At 39.0% G+C, this 19,431-nt stretch overlaps 1 protein-coding gene across 23 annotated transcripts in view; it reads right to left on the bottom strand.

Annotated features, from left to right (window-relative positions):
* CADPS2 (calcium dependent secretion activator 2) overlaps positions 1 to 19,431 on the bottom strand; it is a 506,252-nt gene that overhangs the window by 226,459 nt on the left and 260,362 nt on the right. For all 23 annotated transcript variants that reach the window (XM_084784337.1, XM_084784356.1, XM_084784338.1 and 20 more), the window contains exon 7: positions 8,435 to 8,546. In XM_084784337.1, coding sequence (XP_084640463.1) covers positions 8,435 to 8,546 — 112 coding nt within the window. The remainder of the gene's footprint in view (positions 1 to 8,434; positions 8,547 to 19,431) is intronic.

Genomic DNA, 19,431 nt, shown 5'->3' with positions numbered 1-19,431 from the left:
CTCCTGTGTACAGTGAGCTGAGTTAGACAGATGAAATGTAACAGGTCCACATTTCATTTTTCAGAAAATGATATAAATCCAATATCAAAGACCATAGTCACCAAGTACTAGCTATTTCAATAAAATTGGATATTAAACTTTGCTTTCAAATTTGAAGAAAATACCAAGACTGTGATTTCACTAGTGGCTCTCTACTGATATCTGAACTCATATACAGTGCTGGCCCTTTAAAAAATTTCTCAAATGTAAACCTTGTTTGTTTGAATTAAGAAAAGGCATGAAATGAGTTTTTAAAGACCTATTTAACTGTGTGGTTATTTATTTGAAAGATTATAATGATTAATGACATAATCAGCATTTAAAAATCTATTCCTTGTATGTTGACAGCGGGTCCATGTAAACTAGACAGTTGGGAGTGGTATTTTAAACTCTATGTTCCAGAGATATGGGTAAGACTTCCAACACATCATGATACCTTTGTTTTAAAGAATTACTAAGGCTCCTAAATAATGAAGGAGGAACTACTTGCAAACAATACATGGAGAGAAGAAGAGGGAAATAGAGAAGTAGACTGAACAGCACTTTAGGTTTGTACGACAACATTGTCCTCTCAGAGGCAGCTGCTTGGCTATGCCATAATACAGTTTCTCCCTCATCAAGTCCAAAAACAAAACTCAGACAGCCTCTGATAACTCCCCAGAGAGTCTAGTTTGATGCTCAAGAAAGCAAACAAAGGAAACAGTTGAAGAAAAAGCCAAGTATAAAAGCCAGCTTTCATTGAGAAGTGAAGAGGCTGCAACATTTTTGAAATATAACAGTTTTCTTCCACATACTAATCAACCCCACAACACTGTTTCCACATTGTACTTATACTGATAAAATGCCACAGTTAGTGGCATTTCCACACACTGGATATGAGCACTTCTACTTTAAATGACATTACACAGAACTGTAAATAGGGTGGAAAATGAAGTTTATCAAATAAAGGCTTAATTCCAGGAATATCTCCAAAGCATATTATCTAAGAGATGCATAAAATTTCAGCTTCTTGGCAATTGTGAGATTTACTTTTAAAAACCTGTTCTGAATCTGCTGCACTAAGAAGGAAAGTGAACTCTGATGCAAATGCTTCCCAATCCTCACGGGTCAGAGGAAATGGTACGAAGTGCACAAACAACACCAAAGCTGCGAGCTCAATCCAATGTCTTGTGGTGGCTTGTACCCACAACCCCAGCACTTGCTTACACCGAGGCAGTAGGACCTCAAGTTCAAGGCTAGCCTGGGATATGCATCTACATAGCAAAATGGTGCTTAAAAAAATTCTTCATAATAATAATTCTAAAACTAAGAAATTCTGTGAATCCTCCAAAATAACTTATGTACTCAAGAAAGACCTTGTCAAATTAGTTGCATTTAATATTTATACATTATGTAATATGATCCTAGGATGATAGTCATATGAAAGGCTCAGTGGAAACTGCATTGCCCAGAAGTAGATGGGATATTCTCACTTTTTTATACATTAATGTAAGCTAAGCCTTAGTTTTCAAAGATTTCAAGACAAATATATTTTGTAATGAGCTATGTACATTGGGGTATCCGACTGGTTGGGTATTTACCGGCTAGCACACACATTCATAGATGTTTCCTTAGAAAAATGCCAGCTTTGCTTCCAGGTATTCCCTTCACACTCGGTAAATACTTGGACATCAATTCAGATGAAAAAAATGTCCATATGCTGTTTCTATTTCCGTATCTGTATATGGCACCCACAAACAAAATCTGCATGCCGAGCCTCTGTCAAATAAAAGGACCTTCAACTGACAGGTGCCACCTTAATTTTGAGCCGTCAATTCACCACTCTACATGGACTGAGGTATTTTCTCAGTGCCCTTCTCAGTTGTCAGTCTAACCCCGGCTGCAGTTAAGAACCGGGAGCACACTTGCTTCCTCTCCACAGTATGTGCACACTGGCACGGCCTGGGAGGTCTGCTCTAAGAACTTGCATTCTTTCAAAGTCTCCTACAAATTAAAAAATATATACTTTCGGTCATTTTTCAAGAATGATTTTAAACCAACATTTCCTTTTTCAGTTAAAAATTATGCATATGGGCATTATGTATGTATGTATGTATGTATGTATGTATGTATGTATGTGCACCACATGCAGGGACTGGATACCCGGGATTGAAGTTATGGACAGTATGAAGCACTGTGTGGGTGCTGGGACTTGAACTTGGGTCCCCTGGAACAGCTACCAGTGTTCTTAACTGTTGAGCCAACCCTCTAGCCCTGTACATCAATATTTCTAAAACTAAAATCGTAGTGAGTTAGAACTTTCAAAATATAGTTGTACCTAAGACTATCTTTCAACAAGCTAAACAGTTACCCAAGAATATAATTCATTCACAAATAGAGCACACCTAATATCATTCAAATAATCAAATCATTATAGAAATAACAAAAAGGTCTAAAAATGTATCACACATAAAATTATTTCAGCTTTAGTAATTGTGGATTCTTGCTTTTAAAATACTGAGATTTTAAATCATCTTATACCTTGATCCATAAAACACCTTCAAATGCCTTCATCACATTGGTCATAGCTCCCTCATGTCTGCCATGAAGAACACATTCTATAGTCATAAAACAAGGACAAGGACTCACCGCTCTTTGCCATTTTTATGTGTATATCATTATACTTTGTTCATAAACATCCCGTTCACCATCCCCCAATGTCTCTCTTCTCCCTTCCTCCTACAAGCACGTGTGCTTTGTGTTCATATCTTGTTTGTGTACGTGTGCATGTGTGTGTGTGTGATTTTGTGTCCTATATATGACACATCTCTAAAATATCTGTCCCTGCTCATCATCCTTGTGCTACCCACCCTCTTTTTAGAGACCTTCCTCTTCTACACAGTGTCCCTTGTACTGTCACACCATCTATATCTATCTATCTATCTATCTATCTATCTATCTATCTATCTATCTATCATCTATCTATCTTCCTTCTATTTATATGCATATGGTGTAATATATATTCCAAGCAAATCTCAATCTTTACTTTTGTTATTTAAAAGGAGAATCTTTACACCACCCTTCAAGAGGATTAAATGGAATTAAGTTTTAAAATAAGGAATAATAGTAGCAAAACAACAGAGCCCAATAACACAAAGAGATTAGTTCCTATTTCTCTTGTATCAGTTTATAGATAAAAAGTAAAGAGTCTGGAGGGCAAAAATGACCAGATCCTACATCTGTATAGAAAGGAGCCAATGGAGTGCACGCACCCTCCTTTATGTGCTGAAATGACCCTATGGGTGCTTAAGTGAGTGCCTCAGGAGAGAACAACTGTATCATAGACATGTTGATGATAATATGCATAAAGAGAATATATGTTTTCTTCAGTGGCTTTCATCATTGAGTTACTTTTGAACATAGCAGTCGGATGTGAACCTACCCGGGCAGACACCAAGAGAAAACAAACAACACAATGACACGGAACGCTGTCCTTCACTTTCCAAAGTCATTGATGGCAGAGGTGTGGACGTGTCTCCCCTGCTGCAGGCCCACCATCACTGCTGCTCCCTTTTGTCATACTAGAAACCAGGGTCGCATGCAGCATCAGTTTCTGGCTAAGATTCCTACCCTGTATTCGTATATAACCAAGGCCACGAGTCTGCAGGATTCCTACAGTGTTTATTTAGGTTCTCAGCTTCTTTCTTTGAAACAAACAAAACAGCAGCACAAATCACACATTACCAACAAATGTTCAATGACATTTTTATTATGTTTTCCTACAACCAAGGCTTATGTTATAGAATAATTAAATAATATCAAAAAGCTGCTAAGTTAGTAGAGATAAGTTTTACATACAACTGACTAAGTTTTCTTTTCTTTTTTTTTTTAACTTGATAATATATTCTGCTGATTTATTATGTTTGGGGCTCTTTACAAAGATTAGAAATGTAAATTCTTTGTTAACAGATTATTTTATTTTATTTGTTTTATTTTATTATTTTTTATTTTTTATTAATTTATTCTTGTTATATCTCAATGGTTATCCCATCCCTTGTATCCTCCCATTCCTCCCTCCCTCCCATTTTCCCCTTACTCCCCTCCCCTATGACTGTTCCTGAGGGGGACTTCCTCCCCCTGTATATGCTCATAGGCTATCAAGTCTCTTCTTAGTAACCTGCTGTCCTTCCTCTGAGTGTCACCAGATCTCCCCCTCCAGGGGACGTGGTCAAATATGAGGCACCAGAGTACGTGTGAAAATCATACCCCACTCTCCACTCAACTGTGGAGAATGTTCTGACCATTGGCTAGACCAAGTTTTCTAAAAGAAAAAAACCCTAAACAGTACATATTAGTAGTTATCAAAAAGCAAAATATTTAAAATAGCCCATCTGTACAACTAAACTACAGATGCTATTATATTTATTATATTTTATCTGTTTTTCAATTGGTATCCATTTCTGTTTCAAGAGCTAAACCAATACATCACATTGCACTTACAATTCATGACTTTTTAGTCTTCTCTGACTTTTTATTAGTATCAGTTTCCCCCCTTTAAGTTTGAGAGTGCTCAAGAGTCCTGGCCAGTCACTCTGTACACTGTCCCATATGTGGCTTTGCCTGACAACTTTCTCAAGTATGAACGGGGCTTGTGTTGGGGCTTGAGGAAAGATTGGCGTGCATACTCAGCATGGCCTGTTTGCACCATTATTGTATGAGTGGGACACAAGAGATGTAGAATACCACAGTGGCCAGACTTCTGGCCACACGAGAGTGCTGTTTATATGCTACTATTCCTGTTTTAGTGCCTTAGAGCGGAGTCTTCTGTCTTATCACTCTTTTAAGTGAATTTTAAAAATATTTTAATATAATTAATTTTTAACACAATTCCTATCCCACATGGGAATCCCTCTGATACCACAGGTGTGCACACACACAGGGGTCAATGTGCACATGTGAAAGTACATTCTATATAATGTAGAGTTTCTTGGATTTAATCAAATATATAATCTGTTAACCTAGTCCTTTATACCCAGTGATGGAACTGGCCCATCACTCTAAAAGTCTCCCAGATACCCCTTTATAGCAACCACTTCCCAATTAGTCAGCTTTTAGCAGGCACTTAGGATTCCATTCTTACGGCTTCTTTCTTTCTTTCTGTAATTAGTGTAATCAGATACTTTAATATTCTTTGGGACATAAGTTTTATCTACATGTTTGCATGGATTAATAACTTGTTTTTTTTAAAGTACAGAATGGTATTTCACTGCATGGACATATTGCAGTTCATTAACCCATTTATATAACAACATACAGCTTTTGTGACAATGTAAAATGCATAAGCCTTGGGTATATGCCTAGAAGTCCAGTGTAGAAGTCATATCACATGATAAGTTTATACTAAAATAAAGAGACCAGCAAGTTCTTCATATGTGGCTTCACAACTTTGCATTACTTCCATCAACACATGAGTTTCTGTTCTGGATACTTAGCAACATTTGATATGGTCATTTTCCTGTATGTTAGCAATTTTAGTAGATGTGCAGTAATTAGCACCTCGTGATGTCCACCCATTCTGCATCTTTGTTACTTGTTTTTGAAGTTCAATCATTGTACACAGTTTTAAGCAAAGCTTTTATGCATAAAAGCAAAGCTTTTCTTATGTATATTCTTCATATTTTAGACAATAGATTCTATATCCTATAAGCTGTTGTCTTTGAACTGAAGTGAGTTATCTAAAAACCTAGACAAGTGTATAGATGATAACTAGCACTGTCCTGCCTCACACATGTGTAGATGATAACTAGTACTGTCCTGTTTTACAGCAATGAATATCACCTATTTTCATGCATCATGTGTGCTCAGGACATGGCACATCTAGAAACCTCACCTCTAAAGCAGGAGGAACAGACATGTGAGAAGAAGGAAAGAAAGAAAGAGAAAGAAAGAAAGAAAGACCCAATTTGAAGGAAGAGTGACAGCAGCATGGTGGTTTTCAGGTACAGAAGATGGAGCTGGAAGATGAGGTCAGGCCACCAAGGTGGGTTCTTTAGATTTAGTTGTCCACGTCAACAAGAATGGCAGCTAAAATGCACTTCTCCCCATGTTCTGATTCTGCGGGTCTAAAGTGCGGCGTGATAACCAGCGTTTCACACTAGTACCCAGATGCTGTGGATTCTGATGCTCCAGGGATGCTGAGGAGCCCCATCAGCTGCACTAAGATGAAGAGTTGGCCGTTTACTCCACTACGTGGAGAGACACTGAGGGATCTTAGGGACAGAGATCTGGAATGTTTCTGATGCTTCAGGAAGCACAGTGGCTGCAGTAGAAAGGCTGCTGGACAGGGGCCACAGTGGCCAACAGAAGGCAGAGCAGGTTCTTACGGCAGCACATGTGGTGAGTGACGGTACCCTGAGTCAGCTGAGTGGAGGTGCTCAGGGATGGGCGGAATCAGGAGAGTGCTATGGAAGCTGGCAGACTTGAAAACAGGTGGGACAGTGGAATGGAGGAAGGAGGAAGAAGAGCGACCTCTGGGGGCGTCTGGTAATTTCTTGAGTCATTTCTGGTTATTGTGCTCTGGTGTTTATTGAATGAGGGACAGAGATGACATTGAATATAAAATGAACAGGGCAGCACCCAACACTAAGTATTTTGCCAAAAATATTACAGTACTAAAGTTGAGAAACTCATAAAAAATTATCTTGTTTTGGAAGGGTGTGCAGGTGCCGTCTCAGGTTTACAACTGTACAGCAAAATCTATTCCTCATGTGTCCAACCTAAAAATTGCTTAAATATATTGCTTGATCACTTAAAATGAGACAAAATATTGAACAGATTATATATATATATATATAATTACATTTAAAAGATCTATTGTTTAATACTGGAAAAATAATTACAATAGGAATATAAGGTAAATTAATATAATCACAGTTTAGGTGAGCAGCTCTGATTCTTTAAGATCAGATGTTCTCTCTGATGATCATCTGCTACATTATGCTACTGGCTCCTTTACCATATGGATTAATGCATGAACTTATAATTATATGAACGAAAAATTTATCGGTCCAATGCACGTACTAAAGTCAAAGATGACGTAATCTGGAACTTGAGTATGCAAAAATTCCAACAGTGTAAGAGATGTAGAAGAGGGATTAAAGTGAATAAAATCACAATTCTGAGAGGGAAAAATCTCCAAAACCCAGAATGCTGCTAATCTTCTTCCATATCTATAACTGAAAAAGCCATCATCCATAATACATATTCCAAAAATACTAATAAGTAAGAGTTCTATATATGTACACCTTGGTTTTTGTTTTGTGTTTATTAATTAAACATTTATATTTTTTACATAAATATATATACAATAGACTACCCATAGCATGACACAATCAGGAATATAAATGTTACATTCTTAGTGTTTTGGCTATTTGTATTGGACAGCCTTGAGAAAACATCTTTCCTATCTTGGTGTGTATAAAATTCTGAATGTAATTCAATATCCATCACATATATGTGTACGCTTTTGAAAATATCTGTGACAGCTGTTTTCCGATCTGGGTAATACGCATTCATATAGCAGAAGAGAGCGCCACTCCTCAGAACACATCTACGTCGTAAGACAGCAGATCCCCTTCCACAGTGGGCTGTGGTGATCACTAGACTGATCAGCCCTTGAATGCCATGTGGAGTACAGAGGGCTGTAAATTCTAGATATAAGGCAGTGAGTGTACGAAGACATACTGATACGGTGTTAAAGGCATGTGAGAAAGACTACTTCAGTAGGAGGGCAGACGAAGGAAGGGAGAAATGCCCTTTAGAGGCATCCTAATCTGTCTAACTGAAGCGATATAAACAGCAGGTGGCCTCGTGAAATAAACATGGCCCACAACCCTTGACAGAAACATTAGACAAGACTGACATTTCACCAAGATGGACCAGTGGGCTGGTGTGGATGACATTCAGTGGCCAGAAGGGAAAGAGGGAGCTGGTGACTCAGAGCTCACGTGTACCTCTTGGGCACTGGGAGCATACCGCAGTAGTGTCTGATTCTTACATAGTTAAGCTTAAGAGATTATAGCTGTAAGGATGAATTTATGGGAAATTACCACTAAGTAGGCTTTGTTAACTTATTTTGTGTGTGCCTGTGGATGTGTGCGCCTGGGGCAACCACATGCAACGGTATGCCTATGGTGGTCTGATGACCAGCCATGCTTCATAGAGATCCACCCTGTGGATTCTGGGGATTGAGCTCAGGTCAGCTTGGCTTCACGTGCTTTCGTCTACTGAGCCATCTTGCTGGCCAGATTTTAAATACGTTACTGATACAAGTTTCACCTGAGAAACACTGGTCAGTCTTCCTCTGCCTCACACTCGTGGTGTGATACATGGGACCCTCCGTGCAAGGTGTACTCACCCTGCCCAGCTCCTTGTCCTCCAGGGCCAGCACCCCTGTGCTCTCCGTGAAGAGTTTCACTTTGACCACAGGCCGAGGGTGGGTCGTGGTGAAGTCTCCTTGAGTTCCCCATCTGCAATGGAGTAAGAAAGATGGTCTTTAATACGGAGCATCAATCCCCTATCCTCAGATAGGCACGCTTCTGAGAAAGGGTACATTAAGCGATCTTTTATGACTAGATGAGGTTTTCATCTTTGCGTTTGTTCCTGACAGATGGCACCACCAAGAACGAAAACAACAGTAAGCTTTATAGCATGTAATAGATATACAGCTGATCAAAAATTAGCACACTGATCTACAAAACATAAAACGTTATATGGATTTAGGTTAAGAAAAGGCATTATAGATGTATCTAGCAAAATGTATTCTTTTATTAATTAAACAGGACAATGCAACAGCAGTTTTATGAATGAAAAAAACTGCTAAGGGTGTCTTACGTAGGAGATGGCATTGCAGAAAGCTGTTCTTACATGCCATATTAGTTACTTTTCTCTCTCCCTTTGGAAGGTCTTCACTATGCTGTACCTGTCTTTATGTTTTGAAAAGTAAGGATGATCGTCTTAGCTTATTTCTTTACGTGACTTTTTATCCATCTTTCAAAAAGAATGAAATATGCTTCATAAAAATTTGAACAATCTGCAGCTAATTTCCCAATACATTCTCTCAGGGATGAAAATAAGTCTGTTGACATCTGGGCTTTCAAATCATCATAACAAAATAACATGCTCTCTTGGCTTATCTTTTAATTAATAGCATCTTGTCTTTATCACACACCAATTCACTTGAGCTTATTTACGAACTCAATTGGCACACATCTGATATTTAAAAAATCTTATCAATATTTCTCAAAATTCTGAGAGATCACAGGTGTGGAGACTTGACATAGCATGACTAAACACTATTGAGCAAACTGCTGTGAAATAGGAAAAGTAAGAGGTTTAGCAAAAAACAGATTCAGGTTAAAAACAAAACACTAAACAATGCCAATTTTCTTGTTACTATGTAAAAAAAAACCAATTTATCACTTTCATGGAGCTAAATATATTTTAATCTTATAAATCTTATTCAGAAAGATTGTTGACTCTCAAAAAACAAGTATATTAAAAATAGAATAAATATGTCTGTCTTCTACCATAGCATGGAAAATATTGCAGAAATGTGGCCAACAGTAACAGCTATCAAAGTGACTGAAGAAATCAGCATTACATAAAACTTGTTCTTTTGAAACTAAAATCATAGGCCAGAGAGAAGAGTTTGGTTAGGGTAGAAAAGTGTTGTGATTTCTATTACAGACTTATAAAGAGGGACACACCAAGTTCTTGTTTTATTTTATTTTATTTTTTTGTCATTTCACTGAATTAAATTGGTCTGTGGTAAAACAAAGTCAAAAAAGAATAAAATAAAATTAGAGTCAAAAGAGGGGGAAAGGAATTCTCAGTATATGATGTAGAAGTGCAAATCTTGAATTTGGCTGGGCAGTCTAGTTGGAAGATTTGGATAATGCCTATAACAGCCTTCCTAATTCTTTATCAGACAGTGACAAGCTACTCTTGGAAATATTTTGTTAAGACTAGGATCAGAGATTTCTAATAGTCTTATAGGCAACTAATATTCATCCATAGAACCCACCCATCTTTTAAACAAACTCCTGTTATTAAAACTTCTTTATATTTCTGTGTTTTACTTGGAGAACCTACAGGAAAGAGGGCATAGATAGCTTAAGGAAGTTGAGCAACAAACAGAGGCCATAGGAAAACAGAGAGAAGAATGGTGAAAGTTGAAAGGTTCGACAGGAATAGGGCAGTGGGACAAAGGAGATCAGGAAGCAATGAGAGAAGGTTAACCAAAGTGAAGGAGCCATAGAAAACCACACTGGCATTGGTGGGGCCTTCCCTCCATCTCTGCTCTATGTTTATCCCTGCACATCTTGTAGGCAGGGCAAATTTTGGGTTAAAGTTTCTGTGGGTGGGTTTGGTATTCCCCTCTCTACTAGGAGTATTGTCTAGTTAGGGGGAGTCCTCTCCATTCTCTATGGCCCCTTTTGCTAGGAGTCTCTGCTGGCGTCCCCCTTACATCCTCCTAGGAGCCTGCACTAACTTAGGTCTCCAGCCTGTCACAGAGATGCCTTCACCTACAGTTTCTTCTGTCCTCCTGCCCCAGCTCACCGCAGGCCTGATCTCCACCTTCATCTTTCTGTGCTCCCTTTTCTACCTTGTTTCCTCTCTTCAACCACAACCTCTGTCTACTCCATTTCCCCTTCTGAGTGAGATTTTAGAGAGCCAACCCCTGACACTATTAAAAACACTCTGCTTTGCTTGCGGACGGGAGCCTAGCACAGCTGTCCTCTGAGCAGCTCCACCCCACAGCAGATCGAAACAGAAGGAGACACAACCAAACACTGGGATAAGTGCTGTGCGATAAGTCTCGTGGAAAAGACAGGGGAAGGATAGCAGGACCTGGAGGGGACAGGAGCTCCACAAGAAGACCAACAGAGCCAACCACTCAGGGCCCTGGGGTTGCGAGAGACTGAATCACCAAGCAAGGACCATGCATGGACTGAACCTAGGCCCCCTACACAGATGTAGCCAATGGGCAGCTTGGGCTTCATGTGAATCCCCTAGCAAGGGGAGCGGGGGCTGTCTCTGACATGGGCTCTGTTCCCTGCTTTTCAATCACTTCCCGCTGGTGTAGCTGCCTCTCCAGGCTACAGGGGAAGAGGATGTGCTCAGTCCTGATGCAATTTGATGTGCTGCAGTCAGTTGTTAGAGGGGGGCTCCCCTTTTCTGAGGGTGGGGGAAAGAGGCAGGGAGGGTGGGGCTGGGAGAAGAGAAGGTAGGGGCTACAACTGGGATGAAAGGTGAATAAATAAATAATTTTTTAAAAGAAAAAAACTTACATTTTTCTTTTGTAAGAAACCTCTGCTTTATAAGTGATTACAGTATGTAAGTCAAAGACTATAACTGCAAGAGAGCTATCCTGCATAGCTGGATAGTGCTGTTCCTTGTCCCAGGCATGAGGCACCTCCTTAAAAAATACTAAGAGAAGCACAGAAGTTCCCAGGACAATACAGGCTATTGCTTTTTCTTTTGGTCGCCCGTCAGGTTCAGATGGATAAGAATCTATTGCTAAAGACATCATATATCTTACCAAGCTAAAACTCATCTAGAAGTTTCTCCCTTCCAGCTGGATAGTGGTGGAAGCTGTTGTGTCACAGTGTGTCTCACAGTGCACCATTTTGTCCCTGCTTCTTTACTTGCAAATGTTCACTGCAATGAGTTATTGGCTTCTGCTACGCTATCAATAATGGATCCTCCCTGGGAGCCCTCTGGGATATCCTGTTGTTGTCCTGTAGCCCAGAGACCCTGCAGCTTTAGATTTATAGGACTGTCCCATTCATGCATTCCAGTAGTTCATTGATAGGGTAGATGTTAGGGTGGGGAACTCAAACCGCTGGATCTGGACCTGGGAGGTATGTGGGCTGGTTAACCCGAAGCACTCCTGTACCCACACTACCTAGGCGAGCTCTCCAGCACGGCGCTGGCTGGCTCATCCAGTGCTGCAGCCAGGAAGGAGCAGAGCCAGCTCTCCTGCTGGCATGCCCTCAGGGCTAGCTCACTGGCACCTAGGCCCTAAGGCTAGCTCTACTGGGCAGCTCAGGCAGTGCAGGGCCTGCTCTTCCGAGTGCTGCAGCCAGTGAGGGACATGACTAGCTCTCTAATTCTCATGACCACTGAGCCAGTTCTCCCACCTGTCATAGATGGAAAAAGATGGGGTGGGGAAGGAAGGCATCTTCCCCTCTTCTGTACCACAGCAAGCAAGTTGTGGGGGGGGGGTAGTCAGCTAGCTTTATAGTACCCTGCGTGATTGTAGCTTCACATTTTTGGTAGATTGTCTTTAACATGTATAAAAGTATCCCTTTTTTTATTAGGTGCACCCTAGTAAAACGGAGTATATATATATATATATATATATATATATATATATATATATATATATATATATATATGTACACGTGTGTAAATCACACGCATATCACTGATAGTACATATATGATACAAAAAGATATGCATGCTATATAATACAGACTTATAACATAAAATACATGATATATAGAGAATATACACATTTATATGTGCACACATACAATTACAGGCTGTATAATGCTCTGACTAACAGTAGGATGATGATGCCACAATCTAGACGGTCATCAGTTGCATGTAGTTTGTTTTAGTATTACTACATGATGATTGCACAACAAAATGTACCCAACACATTAAGTGACACACAACACACACATGTGCGCGCGCGCACACACACACACACACACACACACACGCTGAGTTTATAATCTCAAAACCATCATTATCTTTCAAACATTATAACTAGAGAAATAACACTAGGCTAGGAACGTTAATGTGGGAGAGACTCTTGGGGAGGCAGACAAAGGTGCCCAGTCAATAAATTTCAGTATAAGAAATGATTTGTTTGAGCACAAAGTGTTACAATATGTAAACAGAAATTATTAATCTAAAACATAGAACCTGGTCTGAGTGATCTTCTAGCTTCTGCAAGTACCAAGAACTCCTACGGTGCTCAGATGTAAATGCAGGCAAAACAGTCATACACATAAAATACAACATGAAAAATTTTAAAGAAAATGTAAAAACTTATATACAATAACAAAATACTTATAATTCTGGAACGATGACTGGACTAAAACCCCAAGGCTCCCACATCCTCTTGAAAACTGCCGGGGAAGATCCAGGAAGGTACACCTATCTTCAATGTTCACCACTGCACTTCCCTGTTCCCTACCTGGCTGGCGTATTTCAACACGTTCAGCAAGTAATACCAATTCTTATCTTCCTACTACGTTGTCGGTATGAACAAAAGAATACACTGCCCTTACTATCAATTTGCTTGACTCAGAATACACTGCCCTTTTGTGCTTGTATAGATACATTACTAATGAGGATTCAGATTCCCAGTGTAAATCTTCAAATGAATAAAATATCTACAAAGCACCTTTATAAAGACAGCTGGACTTCCTGACTATGAAAACTCAGGATAGTTCACACGCCAGCTGAAATAACTAACATCAATTATTCATTGGCTATTAAATAAAGTACATCTGGAGCCAAGATGCATGCTGTTGCTTTCTCATCCCATATTTATACACCCAAATAATTTTAAGTATTAACTCCACTAGAGCATCATTTATAACAGCAAAGATTTGAGCATATTGTATGCCTATCATTATGGATTGGTTATATAAAATATGGGTATATGATGGGATAATTTTTTGTCAAGTAATGGGATACCAAAGCAAATGTGTTCCCCTTAATTCATGCAAAATAACAATAAATGCTAACATGTAGGAGTACTAACGCAGTGATGACAATCAAAGCCCGTTCTCCTGGCACTTATATGCTAGCTGATCAAGATGATAAAAACCTTGATGACTATATATTGTAACATATATTCATCACCATGCCTCCCCTTCAAACTTAAGAGCTGGCTATTCCTCACACCTCCAAGTACCTGCAGAGCTAACCTACACCTGAAATCTGAAAGGTCCTCAAAAAATAGCTAACCTCAGTGTTTGAAGTATGTTAAAAAATCATAAGCAGTAAAACAGTTGCGCTGAAAGCATCTACATTTCTTAATTCAAATTTGTTATAAATGTGTAATAAATTCATAACTAAGAAACTAAGTACCAGCCAAACTGACTTCTAAGTACTATTGTTTCCAGCTTTAAACTAGTGTTGCTCTTGTCCTTTGTCAGAGACGCTTCTTTAGAGTGGGCAGTAGCTAACGCGGAGGCTCACGCCTGGCAATGTGCCGAGAATAAGTGATGGTGGTCGGCCCCACATAGGACTTCTAATCGCTCCCTCCAAGGCCCAGTGACCGTCACTTAAAAAAAGAGTAGGGGTTGAGGTGTGGTTTAAGCTTTAATAATGTTTCTTTTACAAGTGTGGGTATCCTTGTATTGGGGGCATAGATATTCAGGATTGAAATGTCCTCATTGGCCCCTTTCCCTTGCTGCTTTTAATATTTTTTCTTTTTCTGTACATTTATTGTTTTGATTATTATGTGGTGGGATAAATTTCTTTTCTAGTCTAATCTAATTGGTGTCCTGCAAGCCTCTTGTATGTTTAGAGGCATCTCTTTCCTTAGGTTGGGGAAATTTTCTTCTATGATTTTCTTGAAAATATTTTCTGGTCCTTGGAGGCAGGAATCTTCTCTTTTTACTGTTCCTCAAGACCCAGCTATACCACTCCTAGGCTTAATACGCAAAAGATGTTCCACCGTACAACAAGAGCTTTTCAATGCTGCTTATTGGATATGGCAAGGACAATGTTATTATGAGCACACTATAGCTGTGGCTATGGGCACAAGAATTACATAAAAAATAAACCATGAAAGCATGTGAGTTGGGAAGAATAAGGCTGCATGCCTGTCAGAGAAGAAGCGAGGGTAATGGGGGTGAGTGTGTTCACAATGCATTGTGTATGCTGAAACTGTAAAAAAAAATTACAATGTTTATAAAAAGAAAGGAAGAACAGAAGCTAAGTGTTTAAAGGTATGTGCAAGTAATATCCCAGGTCGATAAACAGCACTGTAGAACCGCATGGATCATCTACCCATCACTTTCCTGCTTACCTTCTGTTTATGCCTTTTTAAACACCTAGTCTAAAAGCACTACGCTGCGAGTGCAGTCATTCGTATTATAAACTTTCTCATTCTGATGACCTTCTCCTATTGGAGGTTTTCTTTAAAATTTCAAGCTGTTGGGAATTTAATTGTGATATGAAAAGGGAGTTAAATTTTTATGTCTCAATCTCATTTGGTTAAAAGGTTAAACGTGTTTACCAGCTGGAGAAGTAGCTCATGGCTTAAGAGGACTGTTTCTCTTGCCGAGGGCCCAGCGTGGGTGTAGTGGTTTGAAGGAGAATATTCTTCATAGACTCACACATTTGAATACCTGGGCCCCAGTTGGTGGAACTGTTTGGGAAGGATTAGGAGGTGTGGCCTTGTTGGAGGAAACATGCCACAGGAGACGGGTTTTGAGTTTCAAAATACTTATGTCATTTCTTATCTCTCTCTCTTTCTCCTCTTCCTATTCTTCCTCCTCTTCCTCCTCCAAACAGAAAAATTGCCCCTTTTCTGTGCAGCTGCTATCACACAGGTACTTTTTATACTAAACAAATATATTTTCCTGGCCTATATCTGTTTGTGTCAACTGATTAATCACTGTCCTTTCTACAGCAGCCCTGAATACTATAAAGTCACTCAAAGCCACTAGGAATATGAATGTTAAAAAAATTACATTTATAAAACTTGACAAGTTGCAAAAATACTCCTATATGCACTTCATTAATACAAATAAAAAGCACAAGAAGTGTTTACAAATAATGACAGCCGTAATGCCTTTATGCAATGTTCAACATAGATATTTTTAAACATGCCATCTGTTGTGCTTTGTACGTGAAGTCTTTCTAACACACTCACCACTGAAGGCTTGAACTCCAGTGAGTGGCTTTATGAGAAATGGTTCGCGTCAAAAGTGCCAACTTCTTTGATCTGATCTATTATCGTGAGTCCACACTGAATAGCCTATTAAGACTGAGGACCTGGTTGGAGGAGGCCGGGCACTGGGGATGCTCCTGGCTTCTCAGAGTCCTCTCTGCCTCCCAGCTGCCAGGACGTGCACAGCTCTGCTCCATGGTGCTCTGTCACGCCAGCATAACCACACAGCAATGGAGATAGCTGGCTACGCACTGTAGCTTCCGAAACCGTAGGCCAAACTTAATCATTCCTATTTTTAAAAAATTATCTCAGATATTTTGTCAATGTCATGGAAGCTGTCTAGCACAAGATCCTCGGTTAACACAAGCAATTGAGGCAGATTTATGGAAATGTGTTAAGAAAAAAAACGGCACTTACAGAGAAGTCATTAAAATAATAAAAAAAGTAAACATTTTAAAGTATTTCACAAATCCACAGCACATCAAAATTTTCTTTAAGCCAATGTTCTTAAGCCAATGATTAAGGAAAGGTGGCAGACTAATTAAGTTTCATTGGGACATGGGTGGATGGGCTATGTCTTGGTTTTTAGTGTAATACTATTATATTTAACCTATTTATCCAGGTAATAGAGTCATGCAATTCTTATTAAGATGCTTTTTTGAGAAAAGGTTTCTCTGTGTAGCCTTGGCTATTGTAGACCAGGCTGGCCTCTAACTCCCAGTGATCTGCCTGCCTCTGCCTCCTGAGTATTGGGATTGCAGGCATGCATCATCATGGCTAGCTTCTTATTAAGATTTTTAAAAAAACAGATTCCATTTATAAGGTTTTATCATAATTTATTCAGCCAATTTTCTGATGATAGATCTTATGTTTGTTTTAATATTATAAGCAAAAGCCTGTTGTAGAAGCCTTACATATTATTGCAACTATTTTTGCACAAATATTAGAAAGTAGAAAAGACAATAATGGCATTCTTGCAGAGGCCAAATTTTAAGCTACTTGCAAGTAAAAATGATTATCCTAAGAAAATTCATTGACATTAAAAAAAAACAACCCTATAGTTGTAACAATTAATTAAAACAGACTTTGTTTGAAAACTTCGATGGAACCTATTTTTTATATTCTAATTTTTAAGTCAAAATGGACCCATATGTTTACTAGAAGACATTTTGTTTAACTATATATTTTCTTCATTTTATTAGCTCTCTGAGAATATTAATACAACGCATTTTGACGCCTCCTATTCTCTCCACATCCATTTATTTCCCTCTTCCCTACTGTCTTAGGGTTTATTTTGCTGCTACAAAACACCATGGTGAAGTAACTTGGAGAGAAAGGGTTTATTTTACCTTACAACTCTCAGGTCACATTCCATCACTGATGGAAGTCGGGGAAGAGCTAGAAGCAAACACCTGGGGGAGGGAGGGGGAAGGAATGGAGAGAGAGAAGGGGGAAAGGGTGGAGGGAAGGGGAAGGGAAGGGGAGAGGGGAGAGGGAGCGAGAGGGAGCGAGGGAGAGGGGAGGGAGGGAGGAAGGGAGGGAGAGAGAGAGAGAGAGAGAGAGAGAGAGAGAGAGAGAGAGAGAGAAAGAGAGAGAAAGAGAGAGCGCAAAGGGGTAGGGGAGTGGTGGTAGAGAACCAAACTGGTTTCCATAGTGAAGAGCCCTGGGGAGCAGAAGCCCCTGCCACTGGGCTGGAAAGTTCAGTGTAGAGGGGGTGGGGCATATCAGCTATGCCCTATAGCAGGTAGGGACTGAGGGATGCTGGGAGAATCTGGAAGCCAAGTCAACTTTGGTAAAAAAAAGACCCCCAGTTGCTTGTCAGAGTGCAACACTGGCTTTTTCTCTAGTGTCTGTACAAAAAAGAGGTAATTTAGAACATTAAATTTTCAATCAGTTTCATTAAATGTTGATATTAAAATCTAGGCAAAAATAAAACCCTACAATGAGAGCTATCAGCTAACAACAAATCATGGCACAAAGACAGAGCGCAGAAGGGAAGGAGGAAGGGCAGGAGACTGAGGAGAGGCGTGGAAGGAGACAGAAAGAGGAAGAACAGAGACAAGAGGTCCAATAAAAGAACAAGTAAACTGAATTACGAGAATTACTTTTAATTTTAGTGTAAATTTGCATGAAAATAAAAAAACCTTCCTTTAAAAACAATTATCAGCCTAAAATGCTGATATGACAAAGATTTTAATAGAAGTGAAAACTATTGTTTAAGTAATAAAGTGTTAATCATTCCAGGCTCTTGAGGTGTCCTTAAAAACAGATTAAAACCTTTTTATGATGGTGGAAAGACAACATAAAGTTACTTCTTTAAACAGCACAAAGAGTGAAAAATATCTGGATTATATCTCACATGTGGAAGACACAAAACTGCTGGGGGATGGGCCGGGGTAGGTGACACCGTCTTTCAAAAGCAAAGAGAAGTCCTGCAGGCTTCATCTGCTCCTTAACGCCTCTCAGACATTTTCATTTCCCTTAAAAGAGATGGCTCCTGTTCTGCTGCTCTCAAGATTGCCAAAGCCTCAGAATAATAGGACAAAATTGTCCTCTAATGCTTGTATTTCTCTTATGAAGTATTTGTGCCATTAAACCCCCATATCCGGCATGGAGAAATCATTTACACTTGGATCATTTTCTTCTGGGAAAGAAAGTCTGGCAAGTGCATTAGGATAGCACCGGGAAAGATAGAAGACATAATTTCTTACAAGTGTTTTCTTTTCTCTTCCTCATAGCAGGGTAGTTCAAAACATTAGCTCGAAGCATCTAATTTTACAGAGACAATTTTTCACATTCTTTGCTACAGTTTTACTTGGCCAGGACAATACCAGAAAGTATAACTTTTTATAAAATGAAAACCAAGGCTTTTAAGAGCTTGTATATAGAAAGATATTTAAGGAATTGATATATAAAAAGATAAATTAAAATATAAAAAATAAAGTGGACATAAATTATAGCCTGTATATAATCCAGAATGAAACTTCCACAAGAAAAAAGAAAAAAAAAAGAAAAGAAAAGAAAAAAGACAATAGCATGGAAGAGAACACAATGTCATGTGTAGCAATAATGAGCTACCTACAGAACTTCAGTAGTGTGTTCATTTTCTTCCCACCCCTTTGACTTGAAAGTTTATCTGAGAGAATCATCTTGGTTACTCCCAATTTTGAGTGTATATAAACACTAGTTATAATATATAAACTGTATTAAAAATTCCTAGAAATGCAATATAATGCATACAACATATTTTTAAGATGTATTTTATTTCTGAGGTTATAACATGGTTATACCATTTCTCCTTCCCATTTCTTCTCTCCAAAACCTCCCATGTATCCCTGCCCACGCTCCTTCAAATTTGTGGCCTCTTTTCTCACTGTTATTGCATGTATACATGTATGTACATATATATTACTAAATATCTATTGAAA

Source organism: Acomys minous, assembly GCF_964271855.1.
Source record: "Acomys minous genome assembly, chromosome: 6".
In the NCBI taxonomy this organism is placed as follows: domain Eukaryota; kingdom Metazoa; phylum Chordata; class Mammalia; order Rodentia; family Muridae; genus Acomys; species Acomys minous.
The sequence above is the reverse complement of the archived record's forward strand: the minus strand, read 5'-3'. Positions and strand labels throughout refer to the sequence as shown.